The sequence below is a fragment of the Moschus berezovskii genome, chromosome 27 (genome assembly GCF_049115385.1).
Source record: "Moschus berezovskii isolate FMDL1 chromosome 27, NW_MosBer_1.0, whole genome shotgun sequence".
NCBI lineage: Eukaryota > Metazoa > Chordata > Mammalia > Artiodactyla > Moschidae > Moschus > Moschus berezovskii.
The window spans coordinates 31,107,919-31,125,233 of NC_142486.1; the positions used below are offsets into that span (position 1 = coordinate 31,107,919).

Here is a 17,315-nt window from a genome sequence, read left to right on the forward strand (position 1 = left end):
GGGTTATGGAAACTCTTGCTCTGGTTTTTCTATGAGAAAGACCATAGGATATCCTAGGAAATTCAAGGCCAGTGGGACCTGCACAGGCTTCATCCATGTGATAGCGCTGAGGTTCCCACACTTCCTGTGGGTCAGTCCCACCCAGAGAGCTTGCTAAGCCCCACCCTCCATTCAGGTGGAGCTTGCTAAGCCCCAGAATCTGTCTTCCAGTAGGTGTAGAGTGGAACCTGAGAACCTGCATTTCTCACGAGCTCCAGGTGAGGCTGATGCTGTTGCCTGGGGGGGTCACACTCTGAAAACCACCTCCCATCCAAGGCCCAATTTCTCCCAGGTCCTGAGAAGAGTCCATGTTATCCCATCTGATTCAACTGCCCCTGCCAAGCTAGTTCACATGGTGCAATTGATGAAGTGTCTCTGTCTCCTACTTGATTGGAAGCCAGGGGCTCTCCAGCTTGTCTGCATCCTGGAGCCACTTGAAACCGCTCCACGCACAGGCCTCACTCCAGACCAATCAGCCCAGGATAGGGGGTGGGTAAGTTGCAGAGTTTGGAAAGCTTCTCGAGTGATCCAAAGCCCAGCCAAGATGGAGAATGGCTGCAAATGTGATGGATGACAAAAATGATGCCAACCGGCTGAAGCAGACAACACAGCAGGGCCCTATGCCAGGATCGGCTGTCACCTATGGTGCCACTTACAGTGTGACACTGACGGGTGCTCAGTAATGCTGGCTGGGTGAATTCCTGGATGCTAACTGACCAGAGAGGAGGGCTAGTGCCTCCTTTCTCCAGGGTACAAGGATGAACACACAGAAACACACTATCATTATCAATGACCAACCCTCATGAGGCAGCAATCCTGTAATAAAACAAGCTCTTCTGAGAAAGCCTTACCTGGGAAATAACTCCATACTCTTAAGTCCAAATAAATATATCATGACAACCATGGATGAAAACTAGAAGACTTTTTTTTTTTTTGGACCAGAACAGGAGCTGGCAAACTATGTCCCATAGGCCAGATCCAGCTGCCACCTCTTCTAATAAATAAAGTTCTCCTGGCACACAGGCATGCTCACGTGCGCATATACTGTCTGCAGCTGCTGCCACAATGGCAAAACTGGGTATTTTGGCTGAAGTGGTAGGGGCTGCAAAGCCAAGACACTCACTCTCTGGCCTTTTAGCAGAACAGGTGTGGCAGCCCCGCTCCAGAGAAATCTGAGGATGGACATGCAGACAAGCCATAACGCGACTGTCTTTTGGGGTACAAACTGTGGGTGGCAGTTTACTTCTTTCCCATCTTTTTTCTCATATCAGCCAACTTTTTGAATTATATAAAGGAGCCCAGATATAAATCACCGGCGGAAGGAAAAGACAGAGGCACCAGTTGGAGAGCTGCCCAGCCCACAGCAGTGACGGCACCTACCTTGTTTCCGATGGCCTTTTTGGGCGGGAAGGTGAAGGCCCTCACTTGAGGGTATTTGTTCTGTAACTTGTGGTGCAAACTCCTGAACTCCGCGTACCGCCGGTAGACGTTCCACTCGTCGTCTTTTATCCGGATGTAGACCTTTGGAGAAAACAAAAAGAGAAAGAAAATGTCAAGTCTCTTAAAACTCTCATTCCATCCTGGATGCTTCCATGTCCTGGCTATTGTAAACAGTGCAGCAAGGAACACTGGGGGTCATGTGTCTTTTAGAATTGTGGTTTTCTCACAGTATATGCCCAGCAGTGGGGTTGCTGGGTATATGGTAGGTTTATTCCTAGTTTTTTAAGGAATCTCAGATAAAGGAGATATACTCCTTTATCCAATGGAATATTACTCAGCCATAAAAATGAATTTGAGTCAATTCTAGTGAGGTGGATGAACCTAGAGCCTATTATACAGAGTGAAATAAGTCAGAAAGAGAAAAATGAATATTGCATATTAATGCATATATGTGAAATCTAGAAAAATGGTGTTGATGAACCTATATACTATCATGTGTAAAATGGACAACTGGTGAGAAGTTGCTATACAGCACAGGGAGCCCAGCTGGTGCTCTGTGATGAACCAGAGGGGTGGGACGGGGAGCAGAGGGAGGCTCAAGATGGAGGGGATGTATGTATAATTACGGCTGATCTGCATTGTTGTACGGCAGAAACCAACACAACATTGTAAAATTTTTTTAAATTAAAAAGTGAAAAAAATTCTCATTACAGAGGGGGTGGGACTCTGGCAACACCTCCCCACTCCCACCCCCCTGCCAGGAAAACCAGCGCTGTGACAGCAGGGCCGCCTCTGCCCCCTGGGTCACTGGAGGCCCAGTGCTGGGCAGGAGGAGGGACTCAGTGTACCACGTGCATAAATGGGTACACGAGAGAATGGCACCATCTGGCAGGCTGCATACTGATGAACACTGGTTCCCACTGTCAGCGGAGACCGACAGCCCAATTCATCTCAGAGACGCATTTTCCATGCTTTTGTCACAGGCATGCTGTAACAGTGACAGATGGCAGTGGAGAGGCCATTCATCCTCACCGGCCTGCATTTCTTCATCTGTTAACGGAGCTGACTAACAGCACCTCCTCCCAGGGTGGTGGGGGAGAACAGTCAGGCATATAGGCCATGCAGCTGTGACTGGATCACACAGACCAGCACGCCGGTGGAGGGGGGGTGGTGGTTTGAAATCAATCCCAGGAAGGAGGAGGGAGGGAGGGGGCAAGAGCCGATATCAGCACAACCGGATGGAAGGTCACATCAGGATGGGATACACACACCTGGGGCGTGAAACGTCTTCATTTTAACCAAGATGTGATCCTCAAGGTGACGTTCAAGGGGTATAGAATGTAAGGGCTGTTTCACCTGCTTTTTTTTATAGGCCCTTACACCTTCCAGGAACACGCAGCAACTACGTCAGAAAGCAAAACAGGAAAGTGGCAGAGAGCTCAAACAAGTTTTAAAAAATTTCTATGAGTTAATAAGAGCAGCCCAGGGCTCTTCTGGTGGCCCAGTGGTAAAGGATCCACCGGCCAATGCAGGAGGCATGGATTTGCTCCCTGGTTAGGGAGGATCCCACGCACGGTGGAGCAGCTGAGCCCGTGGGCCGCAATGACTGAAGCCCACGCCCCACAGTGAGAAGCCTGTGCACTGCAGTGAAGACCCACCATAAAAGCAGGCATCTCCATTGTGACTGATAAATTCTGCCTCTCTCTAAAGAGTACCCTGCATCCCCAAATGCGGACCTCATGGATCTGAGCTCTAGGAAGGTGACCATCAATATTCTGGCGAGCAAGGTGAAGGAGGGAGAATTTAAACCCAAAGAATGCCAATCAATGGATGGAAGTTTCCAGTGGACTTAGATGGAGAAACAGAGGCCTATCGAGTCTGACAGAAGCCCCCAAGTGAAGAGAGACCGTAAATATCCTGGATGACAGATATCAAGTGATCTCAAGAGGCTTGAGGGATAAGTCTAACGCAACATGATGAAACTTAAAAAGATCAGTGCCAGACTTTGCAATACAACCCCAAAAGCCAACACTGTAAGATACGATGGGGGAGATACGGTACAGCAATGGCCTGTGGGATAAAGACTCATGGGTTTTAGTAAATTCAAGTTAAGTGAATACTGTGAAAGGGTCACCAAAAAAAGGCCTATGTATTATTTGCTCAGTCGTGTCTGATTCTCTGAGATCCCCTGGACTGTAGCCTGCCAGGCTCCTCTGTCCATGGGATTTCCTAGGCAACAATACTGGAGTGGGTTGCCATTTCCTTCTCCAACTATTTAGATCTCATTAAAAGGTATCCGATATATTTAAAATAAAAGGTGTTGACGAGTCTTGCTCTGTTCTAAATCAACCACAACAACTTAGTTAGGTTTCAGCTGCTGCCTGTTAAAAGATGAACTGAAACAGGTTCAGAAATGCCCAGAAAACTTGCTACTCAAAATGTGGTCCGCGAACCGGGAGCATTGGCATCACGTGGTAAGGTGGCAGAAATGCAACATCACAGGCTCCACCCCAGGTGTACTGACTCAGAATCTGTGTCTTAATCAGAACCCCAACTAGTTCACACACACTTTAAAAGTTTAGAAGCATGGGTCCTCAGAGATGATCTGCAACCAAATTATCAGAAGGAAGATGGAAGACACTGGAGGATGATAAACTGAGCCTCAAAGATGGAGGAGGTATGGATCTCTGAGGGCTGCAGTAAGGAAAAGGAAGACCAAGACGATGTGTTCTGGATGATTCCAGGAGGCAAACTTCCAGCAGACAGAAACTAGAGAAAGACAGATTTCCTCAGAAGAGAACTTTCCAGCAGCCAAAGGTGACTAAAGAGGAAAGGATGGGTCTCAAGAGCTTTTTTGGCACTGGGTGCCCAAGCAGTGGTACAACATAGACAGACGGTTATCACAATTATGCAAGGATTTGCTTTGTAACAGTGAAGGATAATTAGACCCCAAAAGCATCTGGAAAGGCTTGGCTAGCTGTGGAATGGAGACTTCAGGAATTAAGTCTCCACGGACTGAGACAAGATGGGTCAGTCGACAAGTAGACCTGGGAGCTCACAGGACTTTAATGAGGCACTTGTAGGGCATTCTTTGGGTCCTCCCAAGTCACAGCAAATGTGAGCTGCCCAATTAGTATCCATTTCCCTCCAGTACTTCTGGGGAGAGCAATGTGTTCAGGAAAAATAAAAAATTTAACTACATTTTCTGGTGCTCCTGGCAGACTCATTGGAAAAGACCCTGATGCTGGGAAAGATGCAAGCAGAGAATTAGGCAACAGAGAATGAGATGGTTGGATGGCATTGCTGACTCAACGGACATGAATTTGAGCAAACTCAGGGAGATAGTAAAGGACAGGGAAGCCTCATGTGTGGCAGTTCATGGGATCGTAAAGAATTGGATACGACTTAGCAACTGAACAACAATGAGATGAAAGAAAACTCTTAGGAGAGATCTGACCCAGCTGATAAGTGCCTTTTTACTCTCCTCCCTGTCGTCTTCTTTTTCAAACACAGATGTGAAGACTGGAGCTCCAGCAGTCATTTTATGATCATGAGGTGATCAGGAGAATGGATATAGAAAAGTGGAAGGACCTTGGGTCTCTGATGAAATTATGGGGCAACCACATCAAATACTAGATGATCTATTCAAAACATTTTTTTTTTTTAAAGAGAAATATTCACCTCTAAACTGTTCAAGCTAATGTTTTAGAGGTCTACAGACTCATGGCTGAATGCCATTCTTCTCTGATACATCTTGAATGGACTGTATCTACTTGTACTATATTTTTCAGTTCAGTTCAGTTCAGTTGCTCAGTCGTGTCCAACTCTTTGCGAGCCCATGAATCACAGCACGCCAGGCCTCCCTGTCCATCACCAACTCCCAGAGTTCACTCAAACTCATGTCCATCAAGTCGGTGATGCCATCCAGCCATCTCATTCTCTGTCGTCCCCTTCTCCTCCCACCCCCAATCCCTCCCAGCATCAGTCTTTTCCAGTGAGTCAACTTGTCGCATGAGGTGGCCAAAGTATTGGAGTTTCAGCTTTAGCATCAGTCCTTCCAATGAACACTCAGGATTGATCTCCTTTAGAATGGACTGGATGGATCTCCTTGCAGTCCAAGGGACTCTGAAGAGTCTTCTCCAGCACCACTATATTTTTACACAAGTGCAAATATCCCCGTGGGAGTGGCAAATTTAATTGCTTATCTGATCACCAAGTACAAAACAAATGATCAGGTCAGGGGAGGTAAACTGTGGCCCTGCGGGCCAAATCCAGCCACATCTGTTTGTTGTTGCTGTTCAGTCACTAAGGTGTGCCTGACTCTTAGCAACCCCGCAGACTGCAGCGCGCCAGGCTTCCCTGTCCTCCACTGTCTCCTGGAGTTTGCTCAAACTTCACGTTCACTGAGTTGGTGATGCTATTTACCTATTGTTTATAGCTGCTTACAATGGCAGAGTTGAGTGCCTGCAACAAAGACCACATGGCCTGCAAAGCTGAAAAGACTTACTCTCTGCATGCGTGCATGCTAAGTCACTTCAGTCATGTCCAGTTCTGTGTGGCCCTATGGACCCTACCATGCTCCTCTGTCCATGGGATTCTCCAGGCAAGGATACTGGAGTGGGTTGCTGTGCCCTCCTCCAGGGGATCTTCCCAACCCAGGGATCGAACCCATATCTCTTATGTTTAAATTGGCAGGTGGGTTCTTTACCACCAGCACCATCTGGGAAGCCATTTACTTTCTGGTCCTTTACAAAAAACACTTCTCTGGTCCCTGATTTAGATACTCAGAAAGTCCTCATTATTGTTGTCTTTCAACAAACATATCCAAATTTAGTGCAAAGAAGGGCAGTGCTTTCCAATAATTACCAGCCCTGGGGTGGACCACACAGAAACCACGTGAGACCCAGGAATTCCTAAAATTCCAAAGCCTTCTGGTGATTCTGATGAGTGGGAGATGTTAGAGTCAGAATGCGCCCCTCCCTGAAAATGCACATATTGAAATCCAAACCATCAATGCAGTACTGGGGCAGGGGATGATTAGGTCATGAGGGTGGAGCCCTCATGAATAGGATTAGTGCCCTTATCAAAGAGACCCCCAGAGCTCCCTCATGCCTTCCGTCATGCAAAGACAGTGAGGAGAGAGCTGTCTGGAGCCTTGATTTTGGACTTCCCAGCCTCTAGAACTGTGGAGAAGAGTTTATTGTTGAAGTCACCCCGTCTATAGTTGTTACAGCAGCCCAAGTGGACTGAGACAGGGGGCAATTAGGGGGACCTCTAATGGAAAGCACAGACAATCCCTCCTCTCTGACTATGTGTTTCCTCATCTACTAAATGGAGCTGAGACCCTACTGACAGGGCCTGTCCCCAAAGCAGCATGGAGAGTGTTTCGGCGCAGAAGCCACCCAGCTATGCCTGACTTCACAAGGACCAGTACACACAGTGGAGACTGATCTGGGGAAGGAGGGGGAGACCAGAGTTGAGATCGATCCAGCTGGATGGAAAGTCACATCCGGGTGGGATAGGCATAACTGGGGCGTAAAACTTCTTTAATCAAGAGAACACTCTGGGGGCACAACACACAAGGGCTGTTTCATCAGCATTTACAGGCCCTCACAGCTCCCAGGGACACACAGCAACTGCATCGTGAGGGAAAACAGAGGGAGAGAGATCAATGCATTTTTTAAAAATTACATGAGTTAAGAACAGCCCAGAGAGTAAAATCTCCAATGATCAATGGCTCTTATAATCTGCGATCACTGAATGTCAATACACATCTTAAAAACCTCTCACATAATGATAAAAATTGGCAACTCTAACGTGAGCTATAAATTACAACTCTGCATTTCTCATGACACATTCAAGAGCCAAATGCTTCACTCTGTGGAAGCGCTGAGTCCTTTCCGCCTCTCCGGTGGACCCTTCTTGGGCTTCCTCGTGGGCACCTCCTCTGCTGCTCATGTTCCCCAGGACCCTCCTCGCCCTGACACAGGCCTCCACTCCCACATCTGCATGTTTCACTTTTAGGTCAACGACTCTCAAATCGTTGTCTCTAGTCTGGATCTCTGACATGAACTCTGGACTCAGGCTTGAAAGAGCTCTTCTCATCCACATCTACACTAAGGATCTCTACCTCAGTCTCTCGGTGAATGGACCACTGAGTCGCCTGAGGCAGAAATCTGGGCATCAGCATTGACCAGTGCTGTTCATTACCCCCATGTCCAAGTACTGAGCTGCAGGGACTGCCAAGGTCACCTCCAGAGGCAGCCCCACCCCTCGTGGGACCACGACAGCAGGCTTCAGGAGCCCCTTCAGCCTCCCGTGTTCCCCCATTCATTTTCACCTCCTCTGTTCAAACTCCTTCAGCGGCTGTCCAAGGAGGATGCTCATGCCAGAGACTAGGTTCTGGGACAGGTTCATCGAGCAGGGAAGGCTCCTGCATCATTACAACCATCTCACTTCAGGCTCCATTCCTCGCTTTGGCAAACCAGGATCATGCCGACCTGCCTGCCTTTTCTTTAAAATTCTTTCACCTCTTAAATTCTTAAAAATGTCTTAACAACCAGGATGGTGTTGATTTGCTTGCATTCTTAAAACCTTCTTAAAAATGTTCGGATGAGACCAAACATCCTATTCTAGAAATGGCATTGTCCCTTGGCCTTCCACACTCTGAGTGTTACCCCCTGCTCTGGGGGATAGCAGGCATTCAAGAACTCAGAACTCTGGAATAGCAGCATTAGAAAGGACCTCAGAAACCATTAGTTCAGGAACCTCCCTGGCGGTCCAACGCAGAAGACGCGGGTTCAATCCCTGGTTGGGGAACTAGAAGCTGACGGGCTTGTAAGCCTGTGAGCTGCGACTACTGAGCCTGTGCACTCTAGAGCTGGCAAGTCACAACCAGAGAGCCTTCAAGCCACAGCTGACACCCGATGCAGCCACCAGCCAAACACCAACCAACACATTTTGTTTTTTAAAAAAGAAACCGTTAGTTCAACCCTTCCTTTCTGTGACAAATACTCCCTGCTCATTGCATATCCTTCTTGATGTCTGGCTCTGGGGGCCCATGGCTTGGGGAAAGCCACCCGGACTGACAATCTGAATAAACAACATCAGAGAGAGGGAAGGTCACGGGCATGACGACTGGGGCAGGGAGGGAAGCGAGTTTCTGGTGGTGGAGAATGGGGTTTCTGACATCAGAGTGTCACCAGTAAGCAGACCCAACACATGGAGGCAGTTAAGAGCAGAGACACGGCAGCCAAATTCTGGGATTCAAAGCCCGGCTCCGCCGCGCACCCTGAGAAAGTCACTTCACTTCTCTGTGCCTCTGCTTCCTCCTTTGAGAAATGAGGGTATTACCTCCCTTGCTGGGCCTTGGGAGGATTAAATTACACGTCTAACAGGCTTAGAATAGGGCCTGGTAGATAGAAGATGCCATTTAAGTGTCTGATAAAGAAACAATTAAAAATGTAACATAAGGACTTCCCCTGTGGTCCAGTAGTTAAGAATCCACCTGCCAATGCAGGGGACCGTGGTTCAATCCCTGGTCAGGGAACTCAGATCCTACATGCCTCAGGGCAACTAAGCCCGTGCACCACAACTAACAGAGCCTGTGTTTTGGAGCCCGCATGCTGCCAACTACTGAGCCAGCGCTCTAGGGCCCGTGTTCTGCAGCAAAAGAAGCCACTGCAATGAGAAGCCTTCACACCACAACTAGATAGTAACTCCAGCTCGCCTCTATTAGAGAAAGCCCACACACCACAACAAAGACCCAGCACAGCCAAAAATAAAATACATAAATAAATAACATTAAAAAAAAAAAGCAACCCATTGGTTAGGCTGCCACTGGGGATTTACAAAGGTTTGGATTTTATAAGTCTCTGATCTTGGTAATCAGCTTTAATATTTATCCCCTCCAATGGTTTGGCTGATGGGAACTGGGCTCTACCGGGACACGGGGACGGTCGCAGCTGGCTCACAAACTGCAGGGGGAGTCCCAGAAGATCAGACCTCGACCACCAGTCAGTTATGTGATGTTAGGTAAAGCGGCTTCCGAATCTTAGTTTACTCACCTGAGAAACGGGTATAATTTGGGGGGGAGGGAAACATGCCTGAAAGTGTTTATACAAATGCCATGAGGGTTACCTGCTGCTGCTATTATTATTATTGTTATCACCATCATCATCAAAAATATGAAATTCTGCAAATGGAAGGAAGCACTGCCGCTGAAGTCACACCTATCTTAGCTCTACGGTCTCCACCCTAGGAGCTCTGCTCAGTAAAGTACAAGTATACAGATTACTGCTGAGCCTTAGACTGAGAGTTCAGAACAAATTATGCTGTGGGTCATTAAAAACTTCAAATAAAATTCATGCCTCTCCCCTTAAAAGCTCCCTAAACATGACTCCCAAAACACATTATTTCTCCAGAGTCTGTGAAAGCAGCTCTGTCCCTGAGACGGGATGGGGTGGCCCTCTGACCACTGTGTGTGCTCCTGGGAGTAGTCCTGCTTCTTCCAGGCCTTGATTCCTCCTGCATAAAATGCAGGAGTTGAACTAGAGAGCCTCTAGGTCGTTCATGGACCCCCTTAGGGGGCCTCTGTGTCCTTAGGTCATTCATAAACTCCAAGAACTTCACTGGGCTCTTCCACCCACATTCCACTCCCATTTCATTCCAGAGACCAAAGGGTTCATGGAAATCAGGCAGGAGGTCTGACCTTGGGCTTGATTTAGGAGGATTTCATACTCAAGGGGTAGGGCAACAGCAGAACCATCCCTGGAGCCTCTGTCTCGAAAGCTCAGCTGTCTGAGTCATCCAGCAAGTGGGAGAGAAGCCTCCTGGGAACACTGGGTGGGGAGAACTGATATCCTAGGGGGACTGGGGGCAGAGAGGGGCCCAGGCGCTTCCTCAAGTTTAGTGACTGCGCCGCCCCAGCCCGACTGAGGCCATCTCAGAGGTGAAGAGCGGCCAGTGGGCACTTCTGGCACCAGCCTCTGTTCTAGCTGGAGGCCATGTGATAACAAGGCGAGAGGAGCTGGTCACGGAGACCACGAAGCCCAACAACACGCTTCCGGCCAAGCACCCCTGTTCTCAGCTTCCGCTGCTGTCTGGATGTCAATCAAACCCGGACCTCTCTGCTTAGCAGTCAAAGCCATGAAGCAAGGGTCAAGTACACGGTCGGACCCGAGAGTGAAATGATATTTTTCAGAATGCCAATAACATAGAAACGCCTTCGATGCTAACACTTGCCACTTATGAAGCACTTACTATGTGTAGGGGATGCCACATACCTCACCAGGCATCCTCACGTGAGTCTGCAAGGCAGACGGTGTGAACTTGCCCCTTCTCCAGATAAAGATGCGGGCTCAGAGAGGGTGTGTCGCCTGCCCAGAGGAGGTAGGGAAATGGAAAGTTGAACCCAGATCCACCTGATGGCTAAGGTCTGGCCATATTTTTTGACAGTACCAAGTGGCATGTGGGATCTAAGTTCCTCAACCAGGGATCGAACCCACACCTCCTGCAGTGGAAGCTTGGAGTCTTAACCACTGGACCGCCAGGGAAGTCCAGGCCCGGCCCTTTCTATTACAGCACATGGCTGCAGAACCCAGGCTCTCCTGGGCCCCAGGAACCCCAAGCCAGCAATGCTGGCAACTGGCAAGGAAGGTCCCTGCTCAACAGCTCTGAGGCCTAACTGCCCCTCTGCTGGGGAGATCACATGTCCTTACAACAGTCTCCTTGGTACCAGTGGCGTCAACCGCACTCTCTCATTCATGCCTCTCCCTTCAGGAATCTAATGCCATCAAAATCATGTAGAATTACCTGAATAGTCCAGCCTCAACAGCCACGCTTTTAGCATCTGAAATCAGGAAGTGATCTCTGCAAATTAAGTTGTCCTTGAATTATACTTAACCAAACTGTGCACTTGTTTCACTGAAGAATTTGAAGGGTTTACGTCCAAAATTATTAGGGTTCTGGTCTTGTTTTGATTTGTTTTTAAGGGCTTGTTCCCTCCAAATTAAGTTTGATAGGCCCCAGTTCTGTCTGCTTGAGCCATAACGATAATAATTCCTTGGAGGAATAAAAAGAGTTGACCTCTCCCAGCAAAAACAAGTTCTCTTTTAAAACGAGCAATAAAAAGACACTTCAAGTCTCATCTCCTCAACTCAGCAAAAAAATAAAATAAAATAGAAGGGTAATATCTACCATCAGGAAAGGGGCAAATCCTCTCTTCTCTATTTTAAGAGGGAATTCGAATCTTGAGGTTTCTTTTCCATGGGGAAGAAGGACCCCAGGGATGTGTGTAATAATCCTGGGGGGAAAGAGAGGTTAAGTGGGGGAAGAGGCAAAAACCTCAGTCTGGATGAACTGAACCCAGAGCAGACTCACATGTAGACAGTCTCATCTGGAAGATGAAGACCGTCTCCTAGGAAGGGGCGTGCCCATCAGACCCCCTGTGCCCGCCGCCTAGCAGCACCTCCCACCCACCCCCTCTACTGAATATTCTCCCCGGCTTCTTTCACCTGCTCTGAGCTCCATCTCAGTGGGCTCCCACAGAGCGTGCCCCTTGGTGTCTGGTTCTTTTCACTCCCTGTTGTGTCTAGGCGATGTTTCTGTGTGGTGTGGGTGGCGCTCCTGTGTCCTAATCGCTGCTTGTCCATGGTGTGGACACGCCACAGCTTATACACCCTCTGTGCTGGGATGGACATTTGGGTTGTTTCCAGCTGGGACTGTTACGGGCAAGGCAGCTATGGGCATTGATGCACCTGTTTTCTTGTTGTTTTTTTTAATTTTTATTGCAGTATAGTTGCTTTATAATACGTTATTTTCTGCTGTACAGCAAAATGAATCTGCTATATGTACACACATATTCCCTCTTTTGTGAATCTCCTTCCCATTTAGGTCACCACAGAGCACTGAGTAGAGTTCCGTGTACTGTACAGTGTGTTCTCACTAATTATCTATTTTATATATAGTATCACCTGTGTATCTATATCAGTCCCAAGCTCCCAATTCATCTCATCCCCCTCTTCACTGTATAAGAAGGTCTCCAGGTCCATCCACATCTCTACAAATGACCCAATTTTGTTCCTTTTTATGGCTGAGCAATATTCCATTGCACATATGGCTTTTGCATGCTTTCCTTTTGGGATCATAGATCCAAATGTGGAAGGTAAAATCAGAAAGCTATCAAGAGAAAGCCTAGAAGGACAGCTTCATGACCTTGGGGATAGGTAAGGATCCCCAATCGGAGCACAGAAGGGCACAATCGAGGGTGCTGGAGATGCCCTGTATCTCTGGGCATGACCCAGAAACACACAGAACTAAAAGTTAATTGATCATAAACTTAAGATTTACACGTCTATAGGTAAACAACAAGTTCCTCCTGTAGAGCACAGGGAACTATATTCAATATCTTGTGATAAACCATAATGGAAGAGAATAGAAAAAAGAATGTATACACGTGTACAATAGAATCGTTTTGCTGTACAGCAGAGACTGGATGACATTACAGATCAACTCTCCTTCAAGGGACTTCCCTGATGGTCCAGCGGTTAAGAATCCACCTTCCAATGCAGGAGACATGGGTTCAGTCCCTGTGTGCTGCAACTAGTGAGAAGCCCACACACCACAACAGAAGACCCTGTGTGTCACAACAAGACCTGATACAGCCCAAATACATTAATAAATATTTTCTTTAAAAAAAGACCCGTACATCAATAAAAACAGATTTAAGCTGATTCGTTTCACATATGACAACATACTCAGGGCTGGTGTGCGGGGATGACCCAGAGGGAGGATAAAGGGAGGAGGGAGGTGAGGGGGGGTTCAGGAGGGGGAACTCATGTACACCTGGGGCGAATTCATGTCAATGTAGGGCAAAACCAACCAATATAATATTGTAAAATAAAAAAAAATAAATTAAAAAAAATAAAAAAGGGAAAAAAAAAGATTTAAGCATCTGATATTTATATTATACCCGGATATAAAAGTGGAAGTCAAAAAAAGCCACGCCTACACTATCCTCCGGAGAAGGCAATGGCAAGCCACTCCAGTACTCTTGCCTAGAAAATCCCATGGATGGAGGAGCCTGGTAGGCTGCAGTCCGTGGGGTCGCAAAGGGTCAGACACGACTGAGCGACTTCACTTTCACTTTTCACTTTCACACATTGGAGAAGGAAATGGCAACCCACTCCAGTGTTCTTGCTTGGAGAATCCCAGGGACGGGGGAGCCTGGTGGGCTTCCATCTATGGGGTCACACAGAGTCGGACACGACTGAAGTGACTTAGCAGCAGCAGCAGCAGCAGCAACACTATCCTCAGGAGAGTGAGCTTTTTACCCTAATTTATGATGACGGGATGTCTAAATTAGTCTGTGAGCCTCAGTCAGATGTCAGTGCTGAGAGGGGGTCCAGCTTCAGGACTCTGGCCTCGGGGAGACCTGGGTCTGAATTCCAGCTCTACCTCCTGCTAGCCAAGCCAGCCTGGGTAAGTTAATTTACCTCTTCCAGCCTTGATTCTCTGTTTGTCTCTCTATGCTGCTGCTGCTGCTACTGCTTAGTCACCTCAGTCATGTCTGACTCTGAGCAACCCTATGGACCTGCAGCCTGCCAGGCTCCTCTGTCCACGGGATTCTCTGGGCAAGAATACTGGACTGGCTGGCCATGCCCTCCTCCAGGGGATCTTCCCAACCCAGGGATCAAACCCTGGTCTCCTGCATTGCAGGCAGGTTCTTTACCCCAGCAGGGAAGCCCTCCCTCCCTCTCTCTCTATATATATATGAAGAAGGGAGAGAGCAAGCCAAGAAGTCAGAAGGGGAGAGGGCTAATGAAGAGTTAAGAGTTTGTTCTCAGTGGGCTGAAGTCTCAGCTCTGCTTTAAGATCTGCCAAGCACAGGTTCTTTAGCCAGCCACAGGCTGAACCTTAGGCATGTCTGAGGCCTGTCCTGGCGAGGGGCAGAAGGGCCCAGAGAAAGTGCATGGGCTGTACAGGGAGAGAGGTCTGGGTTCAAACACTCCACCTCAAGTCTCCACTTCCCAATCTGTAAAATGGGGCCAAGACCAATCCTGTCGGGTGGCTGTGAGATGCCGTGCCTGGCAGGAAGGAAGCGATGGCAGCTGCTGATATGGTAACCCCATCACCTTCGTCTTCATCTGCCTTTGTGTACATGAACTTCCCTATTACAGAATTAGGGGTAATTATAGGCTGTGCAATCATGAAATTAAAGCAGGTAATTACCATGCCTAATTAATTGTCGAATACCAGGCAGGCAAGGAAACACAAACAGAACGCACAGTCTGTGGGCTGGGCAGTTAAGCATCCCCTTTGCTTCCAAAAAACTGTCAACAGAAACAGCGGAGTTCAGTAAATGACCTTCTCGGGAGGGTTTTCAAGGATGCAAATGAAACCTGGGAAGCGCTATTGGGGTTTCTGACTCGAAACAAGCTCGGTACATGGGCATTTATATAGCTCCTGCCACACAAGCACCAAGGTCTCCGGACAAGGTGCCCTTTTGGGAAAGGGACTTCATAGATGGTACCTGATATATGCTACTAACCTCTGCAAGGACCAGACTCTCCGGAGAAAGCTGCTGATGGGAATGTAGCAAGAACCCTGAAATTAATGTTCACTTACATGCTGCTTGTTTGAAAACTTCCACCAACTGTGTGCCTGTTTCCAGTTTCAGGCAACTTCATTTTTAAATTTACTTTTTATTCTATGTATTTATTTTTGGCTGCGCTGGGTCTTCACCGCTTTGTGAAGGTTTTCTCTAGTTGGGTGGGGGGTTCCTCACAGCGGTGGCTTCTTTTGTTGCGGAGCACAGGCTCTAGGCACGTGGGTTTCAGTAGAGGCAGCTTGTGGGCTTCAGAGCGCGGGCTCAATAGTTGTGACACACGGGCTTAGTTTCCCCCCCGGCACGTGGGATCTTCCTGGGCCAGGGATTGAACCCGTGTCCCCTGCACTGGCAAGCAGATTCTTATCCACTGTACCACCAGCAAAGTCCTTCAGGCAACTTATTATCCACAGTCCTCCATCTTAAAGCCAAAAGTGTGTTGTTTTTTTTCCCCTTTAATCTTTTGGCCATGCCTCAGGGCATGTTGGATCTTATTTCGCTGGAGCAGGGATTGAACCTAAGACTCCAGCAATGGAAGCACAGATGTTTAACCACTGGACCACCAGGGAAGTTCCCCAAATGGTTTTTCATGTGTATTGTGATACTCAAGAATGGAAGCTAAGTTTATGTGAATGTCCTCAGACCTCCAGAAGATGATGTACCATTTAGTATTGCCAACCATGGGACAGACATTTGACCTACAATTTTCACCAGAGCCCTGCAATTTTATATGCAGAGAAGTGGAGTCTTGGAGCAACTAAGCAACATGCCCAATATGACCCAGGGGGTGAGGAGCAGAACCGGAAAAAGGTCTTAAGTTGCTGCTACATCCGAAGCCCAGGCCGCATGCTCTTGGCCCCAGAGAAGAGCAAGCGCTATAAACTTGAAGCTCAGATGCCCTTTATGAGGACTGTTAAATGACGAGAGTCAGATGACTTCAGGGTAAGAAAGATTCTCTGAGAAATAGATTTAGGTTCCTGATTCATTTTGCTTCCTTAATATCCAAGGAAGGAAATGATTTGTGTTTTGGTTGGCGGCCTGTGCTAATGGCTCCGAACAAAACTTTCTTCTTAATGAAATGGCTTCATGTGTTATTAACTGTAAGTGTCCTCGTTGCTAGAACAAAATGCCTGAATTACTGCATGATCACGCTGATGGAGTGATATTATTATAGCCAAATGCCGAGGATAAGATGAATAACTGAGTTGGAGAAAAACGACTTTTTGGTTTACGGGGTTATGCAGATGAGGCAGGCTTGTAAAGGCGGAAATGCGTTACCAAAAAATGCCAGCACCACCCCCACATGCCTTTCAAAGGAGGAGAGAGGAAGAGCTCGCTGGTGGTCCAATAAAGAATCCGCCTGCCAATGCCAGGGACACGGGTTTGATCCTCGGTCTGGGAAGATTCCACACACCAAGGGGCAACTGAGCCTGTGTGCTACAACTACTGAAGCCCTCTCGCCCAGGCTCCGCAGCCAGAGAAGCCGCCGCCACGAGAAGCCTGCACACCACATCCAAGGGTAGCCTCCACCAGCCACAGCGAGAGAAAGCCCACGCAGCAACCAAGACCCTGTGCAGCCATCAATAAATAAGGAAAAAAGAAGGATAGAGGATGAGCAGCTTAGAAGTGGAATACGCCTGCCCAGTGTCCGTGTCTCAGGGACTGCATCACCACGCACACAGCACGTTCCAGCCTGAGCGTTAGTGTCTCTGGCTGTGCTGTGCTCAATCACATCCAACTCTTTCGACCTACAGCCCACCAGACTTCTCTGTCCGTGGAATTTTCCAGGTCTAAGTCTCTAAGAAGAGAGGGAAGAGGAAACTTTTTTGATAAACGTCATAGCCCATGAACCATGGCTGCAGTACCCGCTCACCTGCACTTGCATTTGCCATCTTATCTTACGGAGGCTGAGCCACTGGTCCAACACAGAACTAGGCAGAAAGCGAGCAAACACTGAGGCCCAGGTCGTCCTGACTCTGGGGATCGCATCTTCCCATGACCATCCACCAATCTGGTGACAAAAGCTGGCACTCAGGTCCCTTTGGCATGCTGAGTTCCTGACCCAAGTCTCTGACTATGTAAGTCACAGGTGGGAGCACTTCTGGTGAAGGTCGGAGGCAGAAGGACTCTCACGGAGGAACCATGGGGAATGTATCCACGTCATGTCATAACCTGCTATGGTAACAGACCTTCCAGGCCAGTCGGGCCCACCAGGACCCTCTGCTCTGCC

General features: G+C 48.1%; 1 protein-coding gene across 3 annotated transcripts in view; it reads right to left on the bottom strand.

Annotated features, from left to right (window-relative positions):
- The window catches only part of SNX29 (sorting nexin 29), a 611,246-nt gene that overhangs the window by 113,719 nt on the left and 480,212 nt on the right, over positions 1 to 17,315 (bottom strand). For all 3 annotated transcript variants that reach the window (XM_055409515.2, XM_088833007.1, XM_055409516.2), the window contains one exon: positions 1,420 to 1,560. In XM_055409515.2, coding sequence (XP_055265490.2) covers positions 1,420 to 1,560 — 141 coding nt within the window. The remainder of the gene's footprint in view (positions 1 to 1,419; positions 1,561 to 17,315) is intronic.